This window comes from Balaenoptera musculus, chromosome 17 (assembly GCF_009873245.2).
Source record: "Balaenoptera musculus isolate JJ_BM4_2016_0621 chromosome 17, mBalMus1.pri.v3, whole genome shotgun sequence".
Classification (NCBI taxonomy): Eukaryota; Metazoa; Chordata; class Mammalia; order Artiodactyla; family Balaenopteridae; genus Balaenoptera; species Balaenoptera musculus.
This window is the reverse complement of record NC_045801.1, coordinates 19,000,293-19,028,133: the sequence shown is the minus strand read 5'-3', so window position 1 is coordinate 19,028,133 and position 27,841 is coordinate 19,000,293. Positions and strand designations below refer to the sequence as shown.

Here is a 27,841-nt window from a genome sequence, read left to right as displayed (position 1 = left end):
CTGTGGCGGCTTGATGCTGAGATGCTGAGTGTAATTTCCAGGGGAAGGAGCTGGGCGGGGCCGCTCTTGCTGCCTGGGGTGCACGCTGTCTCCGTAATGGTTTGCTGCAAAGCCAAGCCTGAATGCTATTTTTGCTTTCGCCTTTTTTTATAAAAGCAAAAATCCCCTTTAGATTTCTTTCAGTTAGTGAAACCTTCAGTTAGGTACTAATGTTGGTCCTTTGCAAGAGCAAAGTGGCCTAAATTGAACTTCCAAAAAGCAGATACTTGTAGTTTTAAAAAGTGTCCGTGACTCTGTCCCATTAGTAGTTGATTTTTTAAAAAGTCCTAAAAATGATATCCTGGCTACCTGTTCCTGAAACTGACACTTTTATGCACTGAGGAAACTAGACATTGTTCCACTATACTGCCAAGAGTAACTGAACTCCAGAAGAATTTAGAGCTAAGTGTGCACAGCACTTGAAGTTAATTACATTGCTTTTCTCTCTCCTACACTTTCTTTCTAGCCCTTTAAGTATAGAGAGTCACCAAGTCCTATAGGTTCTTTATTACCATATAATCGGTACATATTGAATTAATGAAAGGGTTAGCTTTTGGGGTGAGGAAACGTCATGCTTACGGCTACAGCTGACAATTGTCATGATTTATCTCCTAAGTTGTTATTCTGCTGGTTCTATCAGCACAGGCTCTCAAATCAATTGATCAATTGCCTGGGTTAAATTCAAACTGCTCTTCTGCTTCTACTAACTGTGACCTTGGCCAAGTTACCTCAGTTTCATTATCTGTATAATGGGGCTAATTGTAACTCTATCCTTGCTGTCTAAAGTAAGGATTTAATGAGATAACGTGTTACATCTTCAGGCTCATAGAAAGCCTGCAGTCAATCTTAACAATTGTTTTTTACTGTAAGCCTGTAAAAGCTCACGAAGCCCTCAAAGATTATTGACAAATTTTATCTGTTGACTCAGAAAGGGGTCCTTCAAGAAGTACAAAAAGCTTTGGAATTGGTAGTCAGGAATCTGCAGAAATATTAACACCTCTTTAAATATTTTTAAAGCCACAGCAAAGTGTTTATTTTTATCTAGTCTCACAAAGCCAGTGGGATGTATCCAGGGCAAGACTCCTACTCGTTGATTCAAGAAATATTTATTGAGAACTTGCAATACTGGGGATAAAGAGGGGAACAAAATTAAACCAAATTCTGCAATCCCCTGATATTATAGTATATTCGAAGAGAGACACAAGAGACCAATAAATGTGCAATAAAAAAAAAATGAATCCAGGAAGGGAGTTAGGTAGTATTGAGGTGGAAGGATTATTTTACATAAGGTGATCATGGAAAGCTTCACTGAGAAGGGGACACATGTTCAGAAACCTGAATCTTGGATGACTCCAAGGTTTTTGGCCTGAGCAATGGGAGGCATGGAGTTTTCATTTGTTCAGAGGAAGAGACTGAGAGAGAAGACTGGGAGAGGTGGCAGGAGTCAGTGGTTCGGGTTTGGACATGTTAAGGTGGAAATGCCTAATAGATACTCATGTGGAGACGGCAGATGGGAAACCATTTCACATATGGGAAACTGGGGATCGGAGGAGTAGAGTGACTTTGCCAGGATCCGATGATAGTTGAATGCAATAGCTAAGGTCTAATTTCAGGTGTCCTGGTTTTTGATCCATTAGGTTTTTTATTTGTATCAGCCTATAATAATAGCTTTGACTAGAAAAGAAAGGCACAGAAGATTTACCTAAACCTCATTTATTTCTAAGAATGTGTAATTGGTTGCTGCTATTCATTCTCTACAAGGAAAACTTTTTTTCTTTGTTGATGTGTTAATGTTCTTTGTTATCAGTTATTATCTGGGTGAAATTTTTCATATGTAAGTAGTTCAGAAGTCAGAGGTGCTGTGTTTTGGGAGTCTTTTTTACATGTATGTTATTTAAAATTTTATTTATTTTCTATTCCGTTTACTGCAAAGTGCCCTTAAGTCCACCCAGAAACCTGAGAATCTCCAGTGTTGGCTCTAACAGTGCTCGGTTAGCCTGGGACCCAACTTCAAGAAAGATCAGTGGTTATCGGATCGTATATAACAACGCCGATGGGACTGAAATCAATGAGGTAAGCTGTGGACCAGGATGTGCGTTTTTCCGGTGGTTGGGTCTTAGTTTTTTATGGCTATGTAACTGATCATCCCAAAACACAGTGGCTCAAAGCAATACTAATTATTTATTTTCTCTTGCTGTTTCTGTGGGTCAGGAATTGGAGTTGCGTGTGTAGTTCTGGCTTGGGGTCACTCTTGAGACTGTAGCCAGGTAGTGGCTGGAGCTGATGTCATCACAGCAGCTTCCATGTTCATGTCTGGTACCTGGTCTGGAAAGGCTGGACCAGCTGGGTGTTGGAGTGGCTCTCTGTATCTCTAAGTAGATTCTTCACGTGATCCCTTCAGCCTGACAGCTTTAAGAGAGCTGGACTTTTTACCTGCTGGCTCAGGAGTCCCCAGGCATGTATCCAGAGAGACAGAGAGAGTGCTGGGTGAAAGCTGTATCACCTTTTGTTACCTAGCATCAAAAGTCACAGAAATATCACCTCCACCACACTCCGTAGGTAGGAGATACCACAAGTCCCTGCATGGATTCAAGATGGGTAGAAGCACAGTGCCAACCTATGGTGGGAGGCAAGTGGGGTGGGAGATAGATATTGACACAGCCATCTTTGGAAAATACAATCTGCCCCAGCGAATAAGGATGAGGAAGTATGTATCTTCACACAAGTAGTAAACTAGAAATATCAGTGTTTTTCAGGTTATCCCTCTGCTTTTTAGTAAACCGGCATCTGAAAGACCCTAGTTCAATGAGCTTACATTGAAAACTGAATCATTCAGGTTTTGTGTAGGAAGATACTTTCAAATAATAGAACTTATTGAAACCCATGAAGATACAGTATTTTGCACTCAGTGACGAATACTCTTCAGAAATTCTTTCCTTGGAAATACATTTTAGCAGGCTAGATAGCAAAGTTATTTTTTTTTTTTCTTATCTTGGTCCAAGAAGCTAAGACAACAAGGGAAATATGTTGGATTACATGATTTCTATTTTCTGACCAAATAAAGCAAATATTTTCATATGCAGAGACAAACTATTTCCTACAAGTAAATCCAAGCAATATTTTGTGGAATGTGCCATCATACGGGACACTAGGTAATGAGTGGGCAATAACTGCACATTTGCTAACAGTACAGAAGTACTGTTCAACATCTTTCATTAAATCTTCAAAAATCCTGAGGGCAAATAATTCTGACGAAGCTGGAATCTTTAGACTAGCTGCTTTGCTTTTGAAGATGAGATCCTGGAGTAGTAAAAGAAGGAAGTCAAAAGCACCGAGCTATCAGTGTCTCTTTGCTATCACCGATAAATAAACCACTTTCCCAAGGGTTGCAAATTCAGCTATGTAGGAAGGTTATGCAGATAATGTAAATGAGTGCAGAAATTGTCACACCTGCAAAGAAATACAGTCTCACCTGTTTTTCTTGAAATATGAAGCTACCTTAGGTTATATTTCATATTCCCATTTTGGGGACATGCATGTGGAAGAAATTCTCTACTGAAAGACAACAATAAATGACAACGGACAATGGGTTACAGTGACACAGATGCTGGGTGTAGTGGGGACTACCCTGCCGGGGAGTTTGTACATGTTCATCCAAGAAGCAGCCGGTGTCAGCTCCTGAAGACGGTTGCTGTACAGAAATGTAGCCGGGGGCTGCCAGGTCTTGTTCCCCTTGACTCTGTGACCAAGGATTTTTATTTCTATGTGAAACTTACCAATTTTAAAATGTTGACTCATTGAACAATTAAAATAACATAACAACCGTATTCACTAGCATATCTTTTCACTGCAAAATATTCTTATTTGGTGATAATTTTTCATGAAACAAAAATAAACTGTCATATATATGTAAATATGAGTTATATAAATATATTTATATATTTTTATTGAGGTGTAATTGACATATAACATTATATTAGTTTCAGGTATACAACATGATTTAATATTTGTATTCATTGTGAAATGATTATAATAGGTCTAGTTAACATCCAGTTAAAAAAAATTATAGCTATTCTGGCCTCTCATGGAATTTTACGTTATTTGCCTTTATAAATAATGACCCCAGACTAATAATATATTTGTAGAGAAATACATGTGATTTTTTGCAGTGGTTTTCAGTCTTGGGAGTGCCTTTGGCACTTGCTATTTCTAATTTGTATTGTGCTGGGAAATTAGAAAACTATGTTTGATAAAACTGAATTTAAAATATGAGTAAATAGACCATGAATAAAAATCTGAGAACATTTTATTTGAGTAAAATGCATAACAATGCATAAACAATGTGTAGATTTTGTAACATTTCCATTTTGACTGGTGTGTGTGTTCTTAATTCTTAATTGTTAACCATGCAATTGAGACTAAAGGTTGCTGGATAAGTGTCTTATATAAGACAAATATTACTTTACCTAGTTTTGGAATATGTGATTTTTAAGGGTGAATATTCCTACCATATTTTGCTTTACTTCTATTAATTTAAGCTTTTATTTAGAGATAATGCTACAATTGGATTTTTAGGAAATTCCCAAAATATTCTGGAATGAATTTCAAAATGTCCCAACTAAAATCTACGTACTACGTAACATGTAATTGATTGTAAAATCTTTGTTTTCAACTCAATTCCTATTTCTCTGCTTCACTTCCTCCCATCTTCCCTCCTTCACTTCCTCTTCCTCCTCTGTCTTTTCTGCATGACCCCTCTCCCTAACTTTTGGAGACCAAAAAAGAAAAACAAAACAGAGCACTTAAACAAATGCTGCTGCTACTGATGATGGTGATGGTGATGATTATGATGATGATGGTGATGGTGATGATGATGGTGGTGGTGATGATGATGGTGGTAATGATGATAGTGATGATGATTATGGTGATGATGGTGATGGTGATGAGGATTATGGTGATGATGGTGATGGTGATGTGGTGATCATGATGATGGTGATGGTGATGATGGTGATGGTGATGAGGATGATGGTGATGATGGTGATCGTGATGAGGATGATGGTGATGGTGATGGTGATCGTGATGAGGATGATGATGGAGGGGATGATGGTGATGATGGTGATGATGGTGATGGTGATGATGGTGATGGTGATGGTGATGATGATGGCAGCTAACACACATTGAGTGCTAATCCTGAGACAGCCTCTGAGGTTTTTACAGAGAGCACCTTGTGCAAATTTTATAGAAAAAAATGTTGCCAAAGCCTGACCTGTCAAATTGCAGAAAGAAGTCATCTCAGATAGCATGTACTGTGAAAAGATTTGGGGAAATGTGCAAACATGATGGAGAACTAAAGTGCTGCCATTTGAGTTTTATAAATGAAAGGCCACAGTTTTTAGACTCTGAGAGACAAGTCCAGTCCCCTACAGCAGTGACTCAACAGCAGAGCCCAGAGCAGAGCCCAAGTCCCTCGTTCCTCATCAAGGATTCTGTTCATCCATCCTAGAATAGGCTGAGGTGAAGTTTTTGCTAGATAGTTTGAAAAATTTTACTCAAAAATCGTTGCATAACAATGAATCATAGTCATTTGTTACCATTTTCCCAAATTCTTCTCTTACATCTTAAAAGTACTACCAATAAAATGAGTTCCAGAACTTAACCTAAAACATAATATGATAACAAGTAAAAATAAATGATACCTAGAAGTTTTCATTTGATGAAATAAAATGATCAATAATTAATGCATAAAATATGGTCTGTTCAGCAGCAAATAAAATGCTTTTAATAAACTAGATCTTTTCAACAGATATATATATATATATATATATATATATCTGTTGAAAATATATATAAATATATATATTCAATATATAATGTTCAAAATACATATGCTTTTACATATATATATGTGTGTGTGTGTATATATATGTGTATATATATGTGTGTGTGTATATATATATATATATATAAATAAAAATATACACTTATATATAAGTATACCAAGGCCTAACTATTCATTCCAGTTAATAGTTTTATGTCTCCAGGAAAGTTGGTTAAGGTCTTAGGGCCTCAGCTTCCTCATTTGTAAAACAGTCATTATAAATACCTAGTGTTTGATGGGGGATACGGAGGCTAAATAAAACAATGAATGTAAGGTCCTTGACACATTATAAGTGCTCAGTAAATCTTAGCCATTACAATTCAAAACAACAGAAAGCAATAGGAAATATAGTTTAGAAGAACATCTTGAACTCATATTTTAAGTATTTGTCTTTTCTGTGAGTTTAAATAATGGAGCCATACTGTAAATAGTATTTACAAACAGAGAATTTAGAGTGTGAAACACTTGTGATTAAGTTTTAGGAACTAGCTGGCTTTCCCTTGGGCAAGTTCCTTAACTTTTCGGAGTCTCATTTTTCCCATCTTCCACTTAGGGGTAATAATGAGCTACCTGACAATGTTGTGGTAAGGATGTAAGTACAACTAATGCATGTAAAGCATGAGATAATACCCAGACCAGAGTAAATATTAAATGCTAAGAATTACCCATAATATTATCAGGCCTAGATTCAGAAGAAGATAATACATATTTTCAATTAACTATTGCTGTGTAACCAACACCCTGGCTTAAAATAACAACCCATGATTATATAACTTGGGCAGGCTCAGCAGGGTCAGCTTGTCTCTGCTCCATGTGGTGTCAGCTGAGGTGACCCTTACATTCATCTGGGAACTTGACTGGGCTGGAACTTCCGAGATGACTTCAATCCATGTCTGGGGTGGCTGAAAAGGCTGGGGTTGGCTGGTCCTCTCTAGCAGAGTGGCTCAGAGTTCCAAAAACGTGAAAAGGGAAACTCCTTCCCCCAGGGCTGGCAATCTTTTTTTTGACCTGAGGTCAATTCCTTCAAGATGTCTATGGTTTCTGGATTAACTCTTTGCTCAGATGAGCACCACCACCCCTTTTTTTTAATCTCTTGTAAAATGGATCTTTGGTGCTTCCATCTCAGTTTTCATTTACGTATTCTATTCACTCAAAACATATATATAATTCAACATACAGTAGCAAAGAAGCTAAACAAGGTCCTGACCTCAAGGGGCTTACACTCTGTGCAGGAAATAATAAACATCTTCTACTAGGAAACAAAATAATTTCCGGCTGGGATGGGTGCTAGGGAGAAAACAAACAAGGGCAATGTTAGAGAATCACCCTACTGAGATACGTAGAAAAATGAACACCCCCGTGAGAAGGTGAAATATAAGCACAGTCCTGACAGACGGTGAAGCCCTAATTTTGAAAAGAGCCAAGGAAATAGGGCCTCAGACAGAATGAATTGCATGTGCAAAGGCCCTGAGGTGGGAAAGACATGGAAAGAAAGTTGGTGTGTCTGACCAGGGATTTCTCTTTGTATGTGAAACTTACCAATTAAAAAATGTTGACTCTGGGAGGGAGATGCAAGAGGGAGGAGATATGGGAATATAAGTATATGTATAGCTGATTCACTTTGTTATAAAGCAGAAACTAACACACCATTGTAAAGCAATTATACTCCAATAAAGATGTTAAAAAAAAAAATGTTGACACATTGAAGAACCAAAATAACAGCAACTGTGCTCACCTTCTCCTCAATGGTTGCTCATCTATTTCACTCCTACAGAAGTTATTGTGCATGACTGGCTACTCCTAGCAAATCCGGCTGTTAACATTACATTTATTTGTATTAGCATTGCAAACTTTGTGTACTTCACTTTCTATATCTTTAATGAATGGAAATAATATTGGTTGCAACTATGTCATGAGAATTTACTGATAGATATTCTATTTAAGGTTGTAAGATTAGAAATGTGAATATCTAAATGGTTTTATAATTCAGTATCTCTTTTGCAGTACTTAACAGCTCTGCTGCCAGCCAAGTGAACTGCAGAGAATAAAATGGCTTCTGCTTCCTGTATTTAGAGAGTATCTGATATAGCTATTATGACTTCTTTCTTTTGCAGGTTGAGGTTGATCCTATTACTATGTTCCCTCTGAAGGGCTTGACACCCCTCACCGAGTATACTGTTGCCATTTTCTCCATCTATGATGAAGGACAGTCGGAGCCTCTGACTGGAATTTTTACCACAGGTAAGCCTTATTACGGTTTGAAAAGTTTCCAAGAGTAGCTGTATGGAAACCAGGAGCTGGAGCAGCTTCTTCAATTGTGATTTTGAAGAGATTGCATTTTAATATTTGTTTACTTTATAGTATTATTACCCAATGAACAATTAGGTGAGTAGAATGCCTACTGGCTAATTATTTTCTATCAAAGCAAGGGAAAGAGGGACAGGACCATCTAAGTTCAAAGGTCTCAGTTAAATAAAAGTGTGCATTGTTCTCTTCCTGATCTCACACTGTTTCTTTTGTTCTAGCGACATAAAATTTTCACATTTCTTCCATTGATATATGTGTATATTAAGTTGAACTTCCAAAATTACAGCTCTCCAACAGTTTTTGACCTACAAAAAATGATGGTTTCATACCATTTAACCTAATACGTCAATCTATAGCCAATAATGTATTTTCATGCAGCTTGCAATATTAATACAACAATATGGGATATTTTAAATACTAAAATAAAAAATAAAGCATGAATGCATTTTTTTTCTTTTCTATGTATACCCTGTAGTCAATAAATATAACTTCTTTCTGCCTCCTGGTGGGAAAATTCTATTGTTTGCTTTCTGGACCTATCATGAATTACACTTGGAAACAAATTTAGCGCTGTATTGAGGAGATGAGAAGGTAATTTGGAGAGAGATGAGAAATAAGCTGGACTGAGAAATAATATTCACAGAAAAAAGTTCAGTAATTTTGCAAAATCTCACAAGGGCTAACTGTAGTTGGAATTCTTACGGTATCCTGTTAAAGAGTTTTAAAATCTCTGATTTCATATAATAAAAATCAATGACTGACAATTCATTTTGGTTGTAATTAGATGTTATGGTCTCTGTCATACATCCCAGAAGTGTGTAAGCAGTGAAATAATGGATGTCTGATAAATTATACTTCACTTCTGATGGCAGCCACATGTACAAGATTAAAAGGATGAACGTTCTTCTATAGGATTTAACTTATTACTAGAGAGTGATTTAGGCACGAAAGTGAATAAAGCTAAAAGTGACATTTCTCAGGCCTCTAGGGCATCATTTTGTTAACTTCTTCAAAATACTTGGAAAATAGTATCTTTGTAAAATAATGAATATGGCACTCTTATTTTTTATAGTTAATGAAAAGAGCCAAATAGAGAATCTAAGAGTTCTGGAAATTACTGGAAAACTGTAAAAATCTGCTGTGTCCCTGGTCTTCCTAACTTATACTGTGGGTAAATGCTGGAAACAGAAACATAAGCCCACACTGGACTAATTGGCATTGCTTTCCCTGCTTCCATGTGCTTTCCAAAAACAAGAGATTCGCCAGAGAGTCTTCTCTACCTGTGACCCTGGGGAGCTGCTTGAGTTATGGTTTTCTTACCTCCTCAGTTCCCTAACAAAATCTCCCTCCTTGGCTTACAGAGGAAGTTCCAGCCCAGCAATACTTGGAAATTGATGAGGTGACAACAGATAGTTTTAGAGTAACCTGGCATCCCCTCTCGGTTGATGAAGGGCAACACAAGTTGATGTGGATTCCAGTCTACGGTGGGAAGACTGAAGAAGTGAGTTGTCTGAGACTGAAAATTAATCCAGGGCATTTTATCTGGAAGTGAATGCCCACTGCTGCATTTGAGTTGGTCTTTGTTTTAAGACAGATTGAGAATCCCAGAAGTAATTAATATTTTCCATGACCTGGAGTTTTATAAATGTCAAATCATATGACTTTTGTAAAATTAAAATGCATTTTTGCTAGGGCTTTAGTTATATATGTTATGTATTTCCAGATTCTTTGATAGTCATAAATGAAATTTTTAAAAACTTCAAAAAAGGTCCCTTTTGCAATATTAATCGTTTATTTGCTGAGAGATTTGGAAAGAAAAAAGTCTCTGGTTTGACTTTAAAATTGAATTCAACGGCCCTGGAGTTGTTTATGCTTAGTCACTTCTTGCTTACACTTGGGATAACATCTTTCCTTTTTATTATTTTTTCTTAACTTTTTCCTATGTTATTCAAGTAAACCCAGTTACTAGGCACCAAATACTTTTCAGGTTGTCCTAAAAGAAGACCAAGACTCATATGTTATTGAAGGCCTGGACCCTGGCACTGAATATGAAGTTTCCCTGTTGGCTGTACTGGATGGTGGAAGTGAGACTGAGGTGGTGACCGCCGTTGGGACCACACGTAAGTCTTGGTCAGGCCAAGATGGACTTCACAAGCTCCGACCATTTATTCTGACACACTCTTCACGCCAGCAGGTTCCCTGCACATCAGCCTTATTCCTGGCTACAGAGGCTTTGTCCCTAGAACTCTTCATACATCTTTACCTTTAATGAAAGCAATATGCAGAGCATCTTATTAGACTCCTATTCTATCATCACCTAAAGGCAGGGACCATATCTGTCTTGTTCACCATTATGTCCCCAACACTTAGCACAGTTCTTGGCATATTTTAACTGTGCAATGAATATTTGTTGAATGGAGGAATGGATGGATGGATGGATGGATGGATGGATGGATGGATGAAATAAGTTATAAATGAGCAAACAAATAAATGTAGGGCAAAAATGTTCAAGAGTTTCTGGAATTTCCCAAGTTGATCTTGGTTCCAAGAAACCACAAAATTCACTTGCTGATTCATTTATCCCTTCATTTTTTAAATATGAGGTATTAACCACATATTAAATTGTCTTTGATTGGGTTCCCTGGAACCAGATTCTGAAGTAGAAAATTGCATCCAGAAGGTTTATTGAAGAGTGTAGTTGGGAGATACATCTGTAAGGAAATAGGACCTAGGGAGAAGCTAAAACAGAGCCCTCAGCTAATTCTATTAGAAATTCTGGACCTGGTATGACCCTTCTGAGTGATCCCAAGCTGAGTCAAAGGGGCTGGGCCTTTCTATCCCTGCATCCCCAGTGATTGGAGGCAGGCCGTCCCCTGACAGAGTCTGCAACTCCAGGCAAAGCAATTCCCAGAGCTCTGAGCCATTGGCAACCTGTACTCCAGAAGCTGCTGGATGAGTATGCTGATGAAGAGGGCATCTAGGCGGAGCACCACACAGCAGCTCCATCCACTGGTTGCCCAGGGTGGATACGAGAAATAGCAGATGCACTTCCTATTGTCTTCCTTGCTGGTCCTATTTGGCAGCCCCTTTACAACTTGATCTACAGCACTGTTTAATTTCCTTTCATCACCATGGTTATGCCTCATTTCAAAGTAACTGGGAGGTTTCACAATTTTATAGATGTAATTCAAATGTGTATATGAAGGCTGGTATCTGTGATTAGAAACTAACTTCTTTGGGTTTGTTTCCTTATCTGTGGAATAGATACAATGTCTGCCTTACAACTCACTTCTCTCTTGCAACCATGGTCAAGGTTGTTGTGAGAAACAGGTGACATGATATAGGTGAACTTTTCCTTGAAAACTACAAAATGCTATACACTAATGTATACAGTCATCATCATTACAGAATTTTAAACTGAGGAATATATTTTTAGTTGACAGTGTTTGGACAGAACCGCCTACGACCGAAGCGCCTACCAGGCCTGTGACATCAGGTAAGGACAAATAGAAGCCTGTTTACCCATAAGAAAAGTTTGATTTAAACAGAAGTTATATTATCCCAGTTTTATTTGATTTATATGATTGATTAGGAACAGGGCATACCAGTTCAAATTTCACTCCCCTCGGAGCTCTCAACCTCTTCTTATCCCTAAATGCTAATTGGTCTTCTAGTCTACTAATCAATATCACTGTGGTACTCTCTATTTTTCCCATCTTTGTTTTGAATTCCCATCTAATCTTTTAGAGGACGTTAGTATCCAGCCCCAGGAGTCTCTGCCCTACTCTTGATCTCAGTGCCTTCTCCTACTGCGCTCTGTTGAGAATTATTCATATCATAGTTTCCATGCATTTCTGTGGGTAACTGAGCCATGGCTGGTGTATTGGTCTTCCTACATCAGCTATTTTCTCTCTCAGCTTAACTCTCCCCTCCGTTATAATATACCTCGCAACTAGCTGTCACAGTCAACTAGATAAAACAAGTTTGATGATATTTATTTCTTGACCTAAAACCTTTCAGTGAATCTCCAATACCATTCATTTATTCATGCGTTCACTGATTCATTCATTCTTCAGTTAACCTTTACTGAGCCCTTCTTTATGACCCCACATCTCTTTATCATAACATACAAGATGCTTCCTGACTGGGTTCTGCTTCCCTTCCTGGCCTCAGCCATACGTTTCATGCTTTCCCCATATCCTCCTACCATCTAGAACTCCTAACCCTGAAGGTGAGATGTTGCATTTTGTACCTACAGCCCAGTAGGTAAAGTTTTGCCTGGTAAATGTCACTCTCCTGTCTCCTCTGTGACACTTTCACTATTTTTGTCGACTGTAAATCATTGTATGTCTTAAAGGCCTAACCAGTCTGACATACAGAAAAAGCTCAAAGAACGTTTGCTGAATGAATGAATAAATGAATGAAGAGGAGAAAGAGTCCATGGAGATGGGCAGAATGAAAGGAAGTTGGCACAAGAGGGAGAAGAAAAAATGGGACAAATGAGAGAGCAGTCACTTTGGGAGATGAAAAGGAACATGTCAGAGAAAACGAGTGAAGGAGTGTGGACAGATCTCAGAAAAAGGAAGAAATCCGTGTGGCCTGAGTGGGTAGAGGCAGCCCTGGTGGGAGATTTGTGCTTTGAGTGACAAGTGTGAAAACAGAAATGGGGGAGCAGGTGATGGGACGTGTGTTGGATGCTGGATTGCACGCCGAGGTTGACCACATTTGGTCCCTCATGCCCACTTCCAGCTCAGCCCTAATGTGACGTTCTCACAGTCGTGCCCCTCTTTGGGCTCCCCTTCTGGTTTCCTAGTCCAAGGGCTGCTCCCCAGTTCCCCTTCCTAGTGTATATACAGAGCTGGTGGTTTGAGGGATCCATGATCTCACCTTGAAAGCATCTCTTAAGCCCATTTTTGTTTGCTACCAGTAGGTATCATGGCTCTCTATTAACTACAGCCGAGTTGTTCTCGCTTCCCCTGGGTCTACATGGTAGAGATACATTAAATGATACTTGTTGTCATGTCCACAAATCACCTCTGTAGCTCATTTTGAAATATGATGGATGAAAAGTTCCTTAAATACTTGGTTGTGTTTATTCCAGTTTTCCGCACAGGAGTCAGAAACCTGGTTGTAGATGATGAAACCACTTCTAGCCTGCGGGTAGAATGGGACATTTCAGACAGCAGTGTGCAGCAGTTCAGGGTGACCTACCTGACTGCTCAAGGGGACCCTGCCGAAGAAGTGGTAGGAACGGTCTGTATAAATACAGCTGACTAGCAACTCCACAAGTTTCCTGACTAACCAGGCTAACGAGACTTTCCCGAGATTAATGCAAGCTTTACTGCTCATTTCTTCATTTCTCTGGAAACTAATGTTTTTGCTTGATCCAAACTTAACAACTGGTTTCCTGATGACTTTCTGTCTCTGAAACGTGCTCCACATACAACCTGCTTTAAATTGATAAAGCATCTCAACCTTCTTTACCGCTTTGCTTCTGTTGCCTTGACAACTTGTTAGAGCACAAAAATTGGGTCATAAGTAGTCCATTATACACTTGTCTGTATGTGTGGGTATATGTGTGTGTGTGTGTGAGTGTGTGTATACTTTTGATATGTAAATTTTTAATATATAAACTTCTTTTATTTATTTATTTATTTTGGTTTTGTTGCATCTTCGTTGCTGCGCGTGGGCTTTCTCTAGTTGTGGTGAGCAGCGGCTACTCTTCGTTGCAGTGCACAGGGCTTCTCATTGCGGTGGTTTCTCTTGCTGTGGAGCACGGGCTCTAGGCATGCGGGCTTAGTAGTTGTGGCTCGTGGGCTCTAGAGCGCAGGCTCAGTAGTTGTGGCATTTGGGCTTAGTTGCTCCGTGGCATGTGGGGTCTTCCCGGACCAGGGATCGCACCCGTTTCCCCTGCATTGGCAGGCAGATTCTTAACCACTGCAGCACCAGGGAAGTCCAATATATAAAATTCTATATATATATATACACATATATAACTTTTTTGCCCTTGGGAATCTGATTAAAAGTTTTTAAATGAAGCGTAACTCAAGGGTCTTCATTATGCAGTTGAAGTGTGCCGCCCATTAACAAATAGTTGTATTTTTCACTGACATTGACTCTCTTTGAGCAGATTTATAGTCATTTCTAATGTATTCTTAATCACGAGTGTCTCCCTGTGGGATTTAGATTTTTATGTGTTGAGTTTTCTTTGTTTCATCTATATTTGTTTTTCTCTATTGAAAACCTGGGTAGACTCTTTTTTATTAAGAAATAAAGTTTTTATTTTTTAAAATTAAAAAAATTTTATACAGTTTTTAAAGGTTAGTTTCCATTTACAGCTATTACAAAATATTGGCTATATTCCCCATTTTGTATAATATATCCTTGAGCCTATCTTACACCCAATAGTTTGTGCCTCTAACTCCCCACCTCCCCACCTCTCCCCACTGGTAACTACCAGTTTGTTCTCTATATCAGTGAGTCTGCTTCTTTTTTGTTTTATTCACTAGTTTGTTGTATTTTTTAGATTCCACATATAAGTAATATCATACAGTATTTGTCTTTCTCTGTCTGACTTATTTCACTTAGCATAATGCCCTCCAAGTCCATCCAAGTTGTCACAAATGGCAAGATTTCATTCTTTTTTATGGCTGAGTAATATTCCATTGTGTATATGTACCACATTTTATTTATCCATTCATTTGTTGATGGACGCTTAGGTTGTTTCCATATCTTGGCAATTGTAGGTAGTGCTGCTCTCACATTGTGGTGCATGTATCTTTTTGAATTAGTGTTTTTGGAAGACTTGGGTACACTCTTAATCATGGCCTTCCCATGTTTTCTTTATTTACACCATACCATTCCTTTTACTCTAGAACCTGAAAATTGTTTCCTAGGCACACTTCCCATCAGACCCAATAACTCTGGTTTGTATCCAAAAGAAATTTTTCCTTTTAGTTATGAAATATGCTTTATTTAGCTTCATTAGTTGTATTTCTTTCCTTCTGCTGCATTATATTTGTGACACTCTAGGAAAGAAATCTCCAAATACATTATTGCTCAAGAATAGCATTATTATCCTTTCTTCCTTTTCCTTACTTATAAAGCCTTTGGTGGCAAATTATTTGTATCTGTATGATATCAATACATAAACAATGGTTTGAGCTCAAGAGTCTCTCAGGAAAGTACTTAATTTCAAGCTGATGGATGAATCATCGTAGAACACAATGATAACAAAATGGGCAATAACCATGTCCACTGTGAATAACCAGAAGGTCCATGAAATTGGTCTGGGAGTACTTTTGGAAAATTAATGGACACTTGAACAAAATAGGTTGAATTATAAATTTACTCGGATCATAGATTTCAAATAATCCATGACTGGAAAATTCAAAAAAATTAAAATTGTGCTTAGCCGTGGTAACTAAAGATATAATTTGGATGTTTTATTTTCCCTGTTATTGCCCTCATATTTTAACTTAGTCCCTAAAATGAAACCCATAAAAACTTCCCAGAGTGAGAGTTTTGTTTTGGTTTTTGTTTCTACTCTTACCAAGAAACACATTAAGCTTCTTGCTAAATTATTCCCGCTAATTTGGAATGAGTCACAGTTTAATCTTGTGCACGCACTTATAAACTATGCAAGGTAAAATAATAATAATATTTACTTTGGATTATCTCTAGATAATTTTCCCTTTGCTAGTTTCTTTCATTTCACACTGTTTATTTTGAAACAAACTTGGACACCTAGATGAAGGAAAAAAGATCAAAAGTCTTCAACACACATGTGCCCCAGTTAAACAAACCCTTAATAAAAATGAAAAATATTGATAACTTTGATGGTGATTATTTACTGTGCAGAAATATTTTTGCTACACAGAGAAAATACTTTAGAATTCTTTAACTCTCAAACCCCTATAGTGAATTCCAATGAAATTGGACTTGTGCACTCTTAATTTACAGGCTATTTTCAGGGACTCAGCTGAGGAGTAATTGAGAATTTATATCTCAGTGTTTTATGAAATGTTACTCTTATGTAAATGTAATGTATTATTATTACTGGAGACAGAAAGTGCATGCATCTAGATTTAGATTATAGAACCAACATAGGTCAGGAACATGAAGAGCTATATTCACTCCCACACAGCAAATGCATATCTTAAATATTTTCTTTTTTTTTGTTTTTTTATTGAAGTATAATTGATTTACAATGTGTTAATTTCTGCTGTACAGCAAAGTGATTCAGTTATACATATATATATATACTATATATACATTCTTTTTTTAAATATTCTTATCCATTATGGTTTATCATCACAGTGCTATACAGTAGGACCTTGTTGTTTATCCATTATGTATATAATAACTTCATCTGCTAACCCCAATCCCCAACTTGACTCCTCCCCCAACCCCTTCCCCTTGGCAACCACCAGTCTGTTCTCAATGTCCGTGACTCTGTTTCTGTTTTGTAGACAGGTTCAACCAAATGAATATCTTAAAATAATGATGCAGGCAGGGAAAGACAGATGGCTAAAACATATTACAAAAGTGAGAAAGGAAATGTGTCTGGATAAGAGAAATGCCTCTTACCATCGTTCCAAATTTTCCTTAACTATAAAAGCTGATTAAATTTACCTGAGGAAATGATAAGCTAGAGTATTGAAGTTGGAGAATAGTATAGGTATATTGTAAACCAAAGTCAGGCTTTAATATATATAAAGCAAGGGGAATTAAATTTACTTTTCCAATTGAGGTTAAGTGAAGTATTTCTGTATTTTCTAAGCATAATCAAACCTACCAAATATTCCCAATAAAAAGCTTTTGAACTCTTAGAAAGTAAAACCCCCTGTCAAATATTTCATAAAGATTGACTTTCAACTCTGCTCAGAAATATGGAGACGTAGTAATGACGTTGCCCTGAATTTTGTTGTCAGGGGAGGGAGGTCTCACATATCTTTATTTGTGAAAGGCCGATCAGGATTCCAGGCTTTTCTAGAACCTACATGTAAAAATCTAAAACCATGTCCTGAATTCTGAGTTGCAAGAAATGTTCTAGAGTAGGGAAACTCAGAATGTGGCTCAGTCTCTGACAAGATAAGTTCAGGTATTAAGATTAAGCTTAGAAACGTTTACAGCAATCTGACATTGCTGGAACATCCAAGAATATGACCGTATTTTCTGGCGATTTTGTTTTATTGTATTTTATAAAAATATTGGTCGTCAGGGACTGGGATTAAAACATAACAGCACTAACCCTACCTAATCTTTCACCATAGAAGGCATGAAAATCACTGTGTAGAAACAGAACTTGCTAAGACAGGAACAAACTGAGATGTGGGGAATCCTCTTTCTACTGTGGAAACAGCTTGCTGGATGGGATCCAGGCTGCTCTGAAGAGCTCTGGGCAATAATGGAGCCAGACATGAAGTTGCATTTCTGAAAAAATTAAAAACATGAAGTTCACTGGTTAGATTTGCACGTCATTTACCCATGAGCATCTTTTATAGAATTGTTTTCTCAACAAAACCACCATCTGCTATGACCTGTAGCATCTGTTTTTAGTGGACACCCATCTTTTTTTTTTTTTTAAATTTTATTTGAGTATAGTTGATTTACACTGTTGTGTTAGTTTCAGGTGTACAGCAAAGTGATTCAGTTATACATATATATATATTCATTCTTTTTTAGATTCTTTTCCCATATAGGTTATTATAGAATATTAAGTAGAGTTCCCTGTGCTATACAGTAAGTCCTTGCTGGTTATCTATTTTATATATAGTAGTGTGTGTATGTTAACCTCAAGCTCCTAATTTATCCCTTCCCCCCTGCCATGTTTCCCCTTTGGTAACCGTAAGTTTGTTTTCGAAATCTGTGAGTCTTTCTATTTTGTAAATAGGTTCATTTATATCATTTTTAAAAGTTAGATTCCACATGTGAGTTATGTCATATAATATTTGTCTTTCTCTGTCTGACTTAACTTCACTTAGTATGATAATCTCTAGGTCCATCCATGTTGCTGCAAATGGCATTATTTCGTTCTTTTTTATGGCTGAGTAATATTCCATTATATACGTACCACATCCTCTTTATCCATTCTTCTGTCGATGGACATTTAGGTTGCTTCCATGTCCTTGCTATTGTAAATAGTGCTGCAATGAACATTGGAGTGCATGTATCTTTTTGAATTATGGTTTTATCTGGATATATGCCAAGGAGTGGGATTGCTGGATCATATGGTAGCTTTACTTTTAGTTTTTTAAGAAACCTCCATACTGTTCTCCATAGTGGTTGAACCAATTTACATTCCCAATAACACTTTGGGAGGGTTCCCTTTTCTCCTCACCCTCTCCAGCACTTATTATTTGTAGACTTCTTGATGATGGCCATTCTGACAGGTGTGAGGTGATACCTTATTGTAGTTTTGATTTGCATTTCTCTGATAATTAGTGATGTTGAGCATCTTTTTATGTGCTATTTGGCCATCTGTATGTCTTTTTTTGGAGAAGTGTATATTTAGATCTTCTGAGTGGGCACCTATCTTTACCTTGCTTTGTGCAAACAAGCAGAGGTCAAGTAGAAGGAACTTTGCATGCCCAAGAGGAGGTTTACATTTTATTCTTGGGAATGAGTATCATCAGGATAAAGAGGTTTGCGGAGAGCAGTCAGGTGGAGTAGAGGGCAGTGATTTAAAAAAGGCTCAGGCCAGATATTCAGGATTTCAATATGGCTTTTTTTTTTTTTTAACCCAATAGCTATGTGGGTCTCAGTTTCCCCATCTGTAAAATGAGTGTAATCATACTTCTTATCTCAAAAGGTTGTGGTGAAGAGTAACTGAATTACTACATTAGAATACTTAGAGTAGTACTTGGCAGATAATAACAGCTAGCTAAATGAGGGCTATTATTATAAACCACAGCAACTACTACCTGGCAAGCTAAAAATGAGCCCTCCATAATGGTCCCATTGCTTTTCAGTACCCTACAGGCTAAATTTGATTGGTTCCAAGGCCGTGTGCTTCTCAGTTTGAGGGATGACCTTATTTAAGGAACATCATCGTGGGTGGTTTGCTAGGCAGACAGCTTGGAACAAATGCCCAGGCTCTGGGCTCCAGAGGGTTATATTGAAAAGAAATGCCCTAAAGGAAGCTGCATGGATAGGCTAAGACAAGACAGGGCAACCACAGTTCTTTCTTTACAAGTTCTTAATGCCAGGGTTATCTAACTCATTTTAGAATAAAACAGAGCTCCTTTTATAAAATCTCCCTCCCAGGACTACATCAATACCATCCTGTGTATTTCAGTGTCATTTCACATGAGGAGCAAAATCATATTAATCTAATATAAATCACTTAATTCAGACTTCCTTTTTCATATTAAAAAAAAAAACCCTGCTTTTAGAGCTTAGCAATATCTTAGCAACAGCTGCTTCTGAGTTCAACTCGAGGCTTTCGAGGGCTTATTCCATGATTTATAGGTTCCTTCCCTCATCCAGAAGTAGACAGCATGCCCTTTGCCTGCTGGCATTTTACCCAGCTCTTGAATCCAAAAGCATCTACAGCTGTCCCAGTCTTGTGACTCCCTTAAATGCATTTGGGTCAGTTCTTACAACGTAACATTTTTTCCAGCCATGATTAAGTCTTTTAAATGGCCCAGAGATGTGCCAGCATCTAACTGCTGAAACCTAGGCAGAAAGTTTTGTGGTTTTAGTATTGAGAACATGTGGCTTTTCTGGTCCACATATTCTTTTAGAGATGCCAGGATTTGCACTGCTGAGCCACATGGAACATTACACTGATGCTTGAGTGGTGTCCACCCCATCGCTGCATTTTATTTTTTGCAGCCTTTAGAGTCAGAGGAATGGTGATTTCAGATTGAGGAAGACATCTCCTTTCAGAAATAAAAAAGCTGCGACATTTTTTAGTGTCATTGGTAAATATCTTTCAACTCGGAAATCTTGGATTTAATGTGTGGTAATGTTGTTCTTGGCTAGCATCCAACCTTTTCTAAAATACTGGGATTAGATGATCTCTGAAAGGGAAAGAATGGAAGGCTGAATTTTCAAAATGATTTTAAGTAGAATCAAATGTGATATGCAGGCTAGATTATAGAATGAACACTCCTAAGCCATAAACACCTGCTTTCCAAAAGGAAGATTATTCTCTCTTCTGGCTGCTTTACAAATACTGAAAAGATGTTGAGAGAAGACTACCCCTTAGGGCTTAAGAGCTTCAAATTTAAGCCTTCCGTATTAGTGATTAGAAACTAAGGGGTGTTCCGAGGGGAATTTCAGAGAGAAATGCTTTTGCATGGATGCCCTTCTTTCTTATCATCACCCTCCAAGCGCATCTCCTTGCTTCTAATTATTTCAACGTGCCTACAGTCCCACCGCGTTAGTAGAGCAGCAGGAATGAAAGTCTTACTAAGACCACGTCCTTTGCTTTTCTCTTCAGGTTATGGTGCCTGGAAGCCAGAACAATCTCCTTCTGAAGAATCTGCTTTCCGATACTGAATACAAAGTCACAGTGACTCCCATTTACGATGATGGAGAAGGGGTCAGTGTCTCTGCCCCTGGAAAAACCTGTGAGTGAAGCTTTCCCCCTGTGGTCACTAGCTGACTAATTAGGTGAAAATGCTTGTCCTGTGTAATGCAACCCGCCCGGGTAGCCGCAGTGCAGCGGGGTGAAAAGAGCAAAAATGGTTTGGAGAGAGAAAATCCGTTTGAATTCTGTCTTCACACATTCAAGCTGCGTGACTTTGAGCAAGTTGTTTCACTGCTCAGGGCTTCCGTTTTCTTGTCTCTAAAACCTAAGACTTAAAAAACAACTACATCTTACTCCTCCAGCATCGAATTCATCCCAAGTCCTGCTGAGTCTCTAAGATACATTCTACGTGCCTGTCCACTTTCTCTTCGTCTAACTGCTCCACCCCAATCCAAGCCACACTCTCCCACTCGAATGAGTCTTCCTGCTTCCATTCTTGGATCCTTTATTCTCCTCACAGCAGCCTGAGAAGCTTTTTAAAATATAAATGATCTCATGTCACACCTCCATTCCAAGCCACCCAACAGCTTCCCATTGTACTCGGGATAAAATCTAATGTCCTGTCATACAGAGTGAAGTAAGTCAGAAAGAGAAAAACAAATACAGTATGCTAACACATATATATGGAATCTAAGGAAAAAAAAAAAAAGGTCATGAAGAACCTAGTGGCAAGACGGGAATAAAGACACAGACCTACTAGAGAATGGACTTGAGGATATGGGGAGGGGGAAGGGTAAGATGTGACAAAGTGAGAGCGTGGCATGGACATATATACACTACCAAACGTAAAATAGATAGCTAGTGGGAAGCAGCCGCATAGCACAGGGAGGTCAGCTCTGTGCTTTGTGATCACCTAGAGGGGTGGGATAGGGAGGGTGGGAGGGAGGGAGATGCAAGAGGGAAGAGATATGGGAACATATGTATATGTATAACTGATTCACTTTGTTATAAAGCAGAAACTAACACACCACTGTAAAGCAATTATACTTATATATATAAATGATCTCATGTCACACTTCCATTTCAAGCCACCCAACAGCTTCCCATTGTATGCGGGATAAAATCTAATGTCCTTCCCATGGCCCTACAAGGGCGTCACCCTCCTAGGTGACCTGGACCCTGCTCTTTGATCCCCTCTCCTGACAGTTCCCTCAGCCATGCCTCCTTTCCTCCTCTTCACTGGACTTTTTAAGCTTGTTTCTGCCTTAGAACCTATGCACCAGCCATTCCTTCCATAGGAAATATCCTTTCCCAGATGTTTGCTTTTCTGGCTTTTTCTTGTCATTTTGGTCTCAGCTCAATGTCACCTGCTCAGGCTTTTCTGACCACCCATGCAAAGTAGCTCCCACCCTTTCTGATATCATCCTGGGTTGTTTTTGTTTTTGTTTTGTTTTTTGGTTTTGGTCATGTCATGGCCCTATTTGCTCTCTGATATTTTCTTGTTTGCTCATGTATTTGTTCACTGTCTGTCTCCCATCCCTGGAGAGCAGCATCATGAGTGGCCAGGACCTCGCCTGTACTGTCATCTCTGCATACCAAGCTCCCACAGTGCTGTGTGGTACAGAGAAGGCAGCACAGAATGTGGGTTGTAGATGTCTTGGCCATGATGATCAAGTGAGAAGCATGCATGAAAACACCTGGTCAGAGCACCACAGAGTCTAAGTTGTCTTCATTACTGTTGTGATTGTACTTGCATGAAGATGACCCCAGAACCTGGTGGCTTAAAACAGCAACCATTTTATTGTATTGCTTGATTTTGTGGGTCAGGAAATTAGGCAAGCCTTGCTGGAAAATCCTTCTGTTTCATGTAGTATTGACCACAGTTACCTGGTGGCTGGGTTGGTCTGGAGGGTCCAAAACAACTTTACCCACATGCTCGGCATCTTGGTGGAGATGCCCAGAAGCTGGGCCCCTTCATGTCATTTTAGCATGTTTCCATGTGGTCTTTCCAGCAGGATAGTCATGGTTTTTACATGATGACTCAGGACGGTAAGAGCAAGAGTTCCAAGAGGTGGAAAGTGGAAACTGTCAGGACAGTTAAGGGCTACGCTTGGAACTAGTACAATGTCATTTCTGCTGTCGTCTGTTGGTCAAGGTGGTCATAGAACCCAGTTCAAAGAGAGCATCATACCTTCCACCTCTCAATGGGAGGAAGGTCAAAAAACCTGTGCTGATCTTCAATCTACCACAATTACTAAGCTGTTATGTGTGATTAGGTGCAGAATGGTATCAAGGGCTGAATTCTCTATCTGGGCACCTAAGTATGGATTTTTTAATTAAGTATAAAAGTTATTAAAATTCTGTAGCTGCAAAACCCGAAGTCCTGACTCTGCTCAGCTGAGCAGATGGGTATTAGCTCCTCCTTCGACAGGATTAGCATCTCCCCCCTCTCCCCGGGCCCATGCTATAAGGGCCTCCACCCACGCTCACACCAAGCCTGCACAGTTTGCTAAATACCGTCCAGATCAGAGTATTAGGAGCCACATGAGCTGCTACGGTTATTTCCTTAGGGGTCATGTAGAAGGAGAGAAGGAAAGGGAAGAGCAGTGCAGTGGGAGAGCACCAAGCTCTTCATTTCGCTTTTACCCACATGTTGGCATCTTGATTTGATCAGCATATTGGCATTTCTAGCATCTTTTGGTATTTTGCTGCTAAATAAATGGTTGAGAACCACAGACTTAAACAGCAATTTAAGAAGAAAAGAAGTAGTATTCACCTAACATTTATGAAGCATCTACCATGTGCTTTTTTTTTTTTAACATCTTTATTGGAGTATAATTGCTTTACAGTGGTGTGTTAGTTTCTGCTTTATAACAAAGTGAATCAGTTGTACATATACATATATCCCCATATCTCCTCCCTCTTGCGTCTCCCTCCCTCCCACCCTCCCTATCCCACCCCTCTAGGTGGTCACAAAGCACCGAGCTGATCTCCCTGTGCTATGCGGCTGCTTCCCACTAGCTATCTATTTTACATTTGGTAGTATGTCCATGCCACTCTCTCACTTTGTCCCAGCTTACCCTTCCCCTTCCCTGTGTCCTCAAGTCCATTCTCTACGTCTGCGTCTTTATCCCTGTCCTGCGCCTAGGTTCTTCAGAACCATTTTTCTTTTTTTAGATTCCATATATATGTGTTAGCATACGGTATTTATTTTTCTCTTTCTGACTTACTTCACTCTGTATGACAGACTCTAGGTCCATCCACCTCACTAAAAATAACTCAATTTCGTTTCTTTTTATGGCTGAGAAATATTCCACTGTATATATGTGCTACATCTTCTTTATCCATTCATCTGCCGATGGACACTTAGGTTGCTTCCATGTCCTGGCTATTGTAAATAGAGCTGCAATGAACATTGTGGTACATGACTCCTCTTGAATTATGGTTTTCTCAGGGTATATGCCCAGTAGTGGGATTGCTGGGTCATATGGTAGTTCTATTTTTAGTTTTTTAAGGAACCTCCATACTGTTCTCCATAGTGGCTGTATCAATTTACATTCCCACCAACAGTGCAAGAGGGTTCCCTTTTCTCCACACCCTCTCCAGCATTTATTGTTTGTAGATTTTTTGATGATGGCCATTCTGACTGGTGTGAGGTGATACCTCATTGTAGTTTTGATTTGCATTTCTCGAATGATTAGTGATGTGGAGCATCCTTTCATGTGTTTGTTGGCAATCTGTATATCTTCTTTGAGAAATGTCTGTTTAGGTCTTCTGCCCATTTTTAGATTGGGTTGTTTGTTTTTTTTGATATTGAGCTGCATGAGCTGCTTGTAAATTTTGGAGATTAATCCTTTGTCAGTTGCTTCATTTGCAAATATTTTCTCCCATTCTGAAGGTTGTCTTTTCGTCTTGTTTATGTTTTCCTTTGCTATGCAAAAGGTTTTAAGTTTCCTTAGGTCCCATTTGTTTATTCTTGTTTTTATTTCCATTTCTCTAGGAGGTGGGTCAAAAAGGATCTTGCTGTGATTTATGTCATAGAGTGTTCTGCCTATGTTTTCCTCTAAGAGTTTTATAGTGTCTGGCCTTACATTTAGGTCTTTAATCCATTTTGAGTTTATTTTTGTGTATGGTGTTAGGGAGTGTTCTAATTTCACTGTTTAAAAATTAATTTAGCTGTCCAGTTTTCCCAACACCACTTATTGAAGAGGCTGTCTTTTCTCCATTGTATATTCTTGCCTCCTTTATCAAAGATAAGGTGACCATACGTGCGTGAGTTTATCTCTTGGATTTCTCTCCTGTTCCATTGATCTATATTTATGTTTTGTGCCCGTACCATATTGTCTTGATTACTGTCACTTTGTAGTATAGTCTGAAGTCCGGGAGCCTGATTCCTCCAGCTCTGTTTTTCTTTCTCAAGATTGCTTTGGCTATTCAAGGTCTTTTGTGTTTCCGTACAAATGCTACCAGAAAACTACTAGAGCTAATCAATGAATTTGGTAAAGTAGCAGGATACAAAATTAATGCACAGAAACCTCTTGCATTCCTATACACTATTGATGAAAAATCTGAAAGAGAAATTAAGGAAGCACTCCCATTTACCACTGCAACAAAAAGAATAAAATACCTAGGAATAAACCTACCTAAGGAGACAAAAGATCTGTATACAGAAAACTATAAGACACTGATGAAAGAAATTAAAGATGATACAAACAGATAGATATACCATGTTCTTGGATTGGAAGAATCAACATTTTGAAAATGACTATACTACCCAAAGCCATCTACCATGTGCTTTTAAATCTAAATTAAAAAAAAAAAAGCAGGCAAGAGTGGTTTAAAAGTAGCATAGTAAATTCTGCTCTTCAGAGTTGGTTTTGGATTGTGTTATTTAACACTCTAAAGTTCCATAAAATTACCTTAAATCCACCACTGCTGGGGGGAGGGGAGGAAGGCAGTGGGAAGGTAAAGGGGCTCCATCATGGCTGATGACCTGGACTCGAAGATCTACTTTTAACTTTCACGTGTTAAAAATTAGCATAATTTGTATATGTGGGTTCTAACAAATACAACAAAGTAGTGAATATAACATAAAACAAGCAGTCTCACAGGTATAGAGAACAAACTAGTGGTTACCAGTGGTGCAGGGGGGGAAATGTAGGGGTGAGGGGGTGGGAGGTACAAACTATTGGGTGTAAGATAGGCTTAAGGATGTCTTGTAGAACACGGGGAATACAGCCACTATTTTGTAATAACTGTAAATGAAAAGTAACCTTTAAAAATTGTATAAAAATTTAAAAAGTTTAAAATAGCATAATTTGTAAGAGAGTTCCATGATACACTCACACAAATAAAAACTATTTAAAGACTATTACTATAGAAATATGACTTAAACTTCATTACGGAAATACTATCACATTTAACAGTATCTTTACAGTAAAATTATTTCAAAGTGTGTTCTTTGAAATAAGTTTGGATGGTCCACTTTTTTTAAGCAGTGGTCAACACAACTAAATTCTGTCAACAACAAAGTGGTAATGATAATGATAATATCCATCAATATTCACAATATTTTACAAAGGTCCTTCATATAAATGGCTTTAATGTTTTGATAAAAAATTGATGGATGATGATATAAAGTTTAAAAAAATATAGGTAATGTGAAGATGAAAGCAAACAAAATCATCAGAATCTTACCTCTGAGAATTACCATCATTACTATTATCTAATCATCCTTGATACGGCTGTACAAACATCCTTTGACAGTGAAACAGAGCGGTGTGTCGACAGAAATTTTCTAATAAACACTACTGAATTCAGTTTTACTTAAAAGTAACTGAAGAAGAAGGAACCCAAATTTCATTGAATGAACCGCTGATCTTCAGAAAAAAGTGTTTTACCACAAGAACAATTATTTTCTATTATTTAATATTTAACACAACCATGGATTCTCAAAGGCTTCTTACCATGTGTTTTAGTACATTTCCCTTGTAAGTATTTTTAACATTGTGGGAAGATATCTTAGATTTTGTTAACCACAGTGTAGGTTGTAAAGATGGAAACCACACTAAACCCCCTTTTTTCATTTTCCTTCCTGCCCAGTGCCACCCTCTGGTCCCCAGAACTTACAGGTTTCAGAAGAATGGTATAACAGATTGCGCATTACATGGGATCCCCCATCTTCCCCTGTAAAGGGCTATAGGATTGTCTACAAACCTGTCAGTGGTAAGTCATGCTTTTTAAAAAATATTGTCTTTCAAGATAGGTTATTTTTGTTTTTACTTTCTATCTTTGGTTTCATCTTTGGCTTTAAGAAATGTGAAGAGTCTCTTACCTTTTTTGAAAAAAAAAATGCTTTGAACTTATGACCTTACCTAAAAATAACTGATACGTTAACAAGCAGAATATATACTTAGTTTACACCTGACCTAGACACACCCCAGACAAGGAGCTGCCTAAGGAGACCTTGACTTCATAGCAGTAGGAAGCTTCTAAGTCTTGATGATTATTTGGAATCTGTAATCTCTAATTCCTCTTCTACCTCTTCTTGAATTAGTTGGAAAAAGTCCATTTACCAACTTCTCAGTCTCCTTATTTTGGAAACTACGTTAAGGTATAAAATTCATCAGAGCCCTAAGATTGTGGTAGTAAAAGGCTTTTTCATAAACCTCTCAGCCACCTTGATCACCTCTGTCCTTACTTCCCACATCATTATATCCTGAAGACAGGAGAATGACCCAGATGGGGGAGATTGTACCCTTGGTCCATCTGCCCGTGGAGAACATGTGCAACTTCACCTGTTACAGTATCATCTCCTGACACTGAGCACTTTCATGAAGTTTAAACAGGAGACTAAAAATAGATATTATAAGAGTCTTCTCAGTTTTCTGGACCTGGGCCTTCAGTACTCCAAATGTTCAGCAGGAAACGGTTCTCCTATTATTTTTCTTGATTTGGCAGGAAAATTTAAAAATTATCCTCTGGGTCATTAAAAAGCTCTTTCTGCCCTCAAAAGCTCTGTGAGTCTCAATCTGGCATCTGAGATGTAGCTCTTGCTTCTAAAACACTTTCCAGACTTTTCTATTGTGTCCCATTATCTAGGTCCATACAGTTAAAATACTCCACCTCCAATTTCTCCA

At 38.3% G+C, this 27,841-nt stretch overlaps 1 protein-coding gene across 5 annotated transcripts in view; it reads left to right on the top strand.

Moving 5' to 3' along the window:
• Nucleotides 1-27,841, top strand: part of COL14A1 (collagen type XIV alpha 1 chain) — a 241,550-nt gene that overhangs the window by 88,963 nt on the left and 124,746 nt on the right. For 4 of the 5 annotated variants that reach the window (XM_036829890.1, XM_036829894.1, XM_036829889.1 and 1 more), the window contains exons 14-21: nucleotides 1,973-2,112; nucleotides 8,032-8,158; nucleotides 9,586-9,725; nucleotides 10,212-10,344; nucleotides 11,661-11,720; nucleotides 13,326-13,477; nucleotides 20,673-20,802; nucleotides 26,805-26,927. In XM_036829890.1, coding sequence (XP_036685785.1) covers nucleotides 1,973-2,112; nucleotides 8,032-8,158; nucleotides 9,586-9,725; nucleotides 10,212-10,344; nucleotides 11,661-11,720; nucleotides 13,326-13,477; nucleotides 20,673-20,802; nucleotides 26,805-26,927 — 1,005 coding nt within the window. The remainder of the gene's footprint in view (nucleotides 1-1,972; nucleotides 2,113-8,031; nucleotides 8,159-9,585; nucleotides 9,726-10,211; nucleotides 10,345-11,660; nucleotides 11,721-13,325; nucleotides 13,478-20,672; nucleotides 20,803-26,804; nucleotides 26,928-27,841) is intronic. The other variant, XM_036829891.1, reaches the window with a different exon arrangement.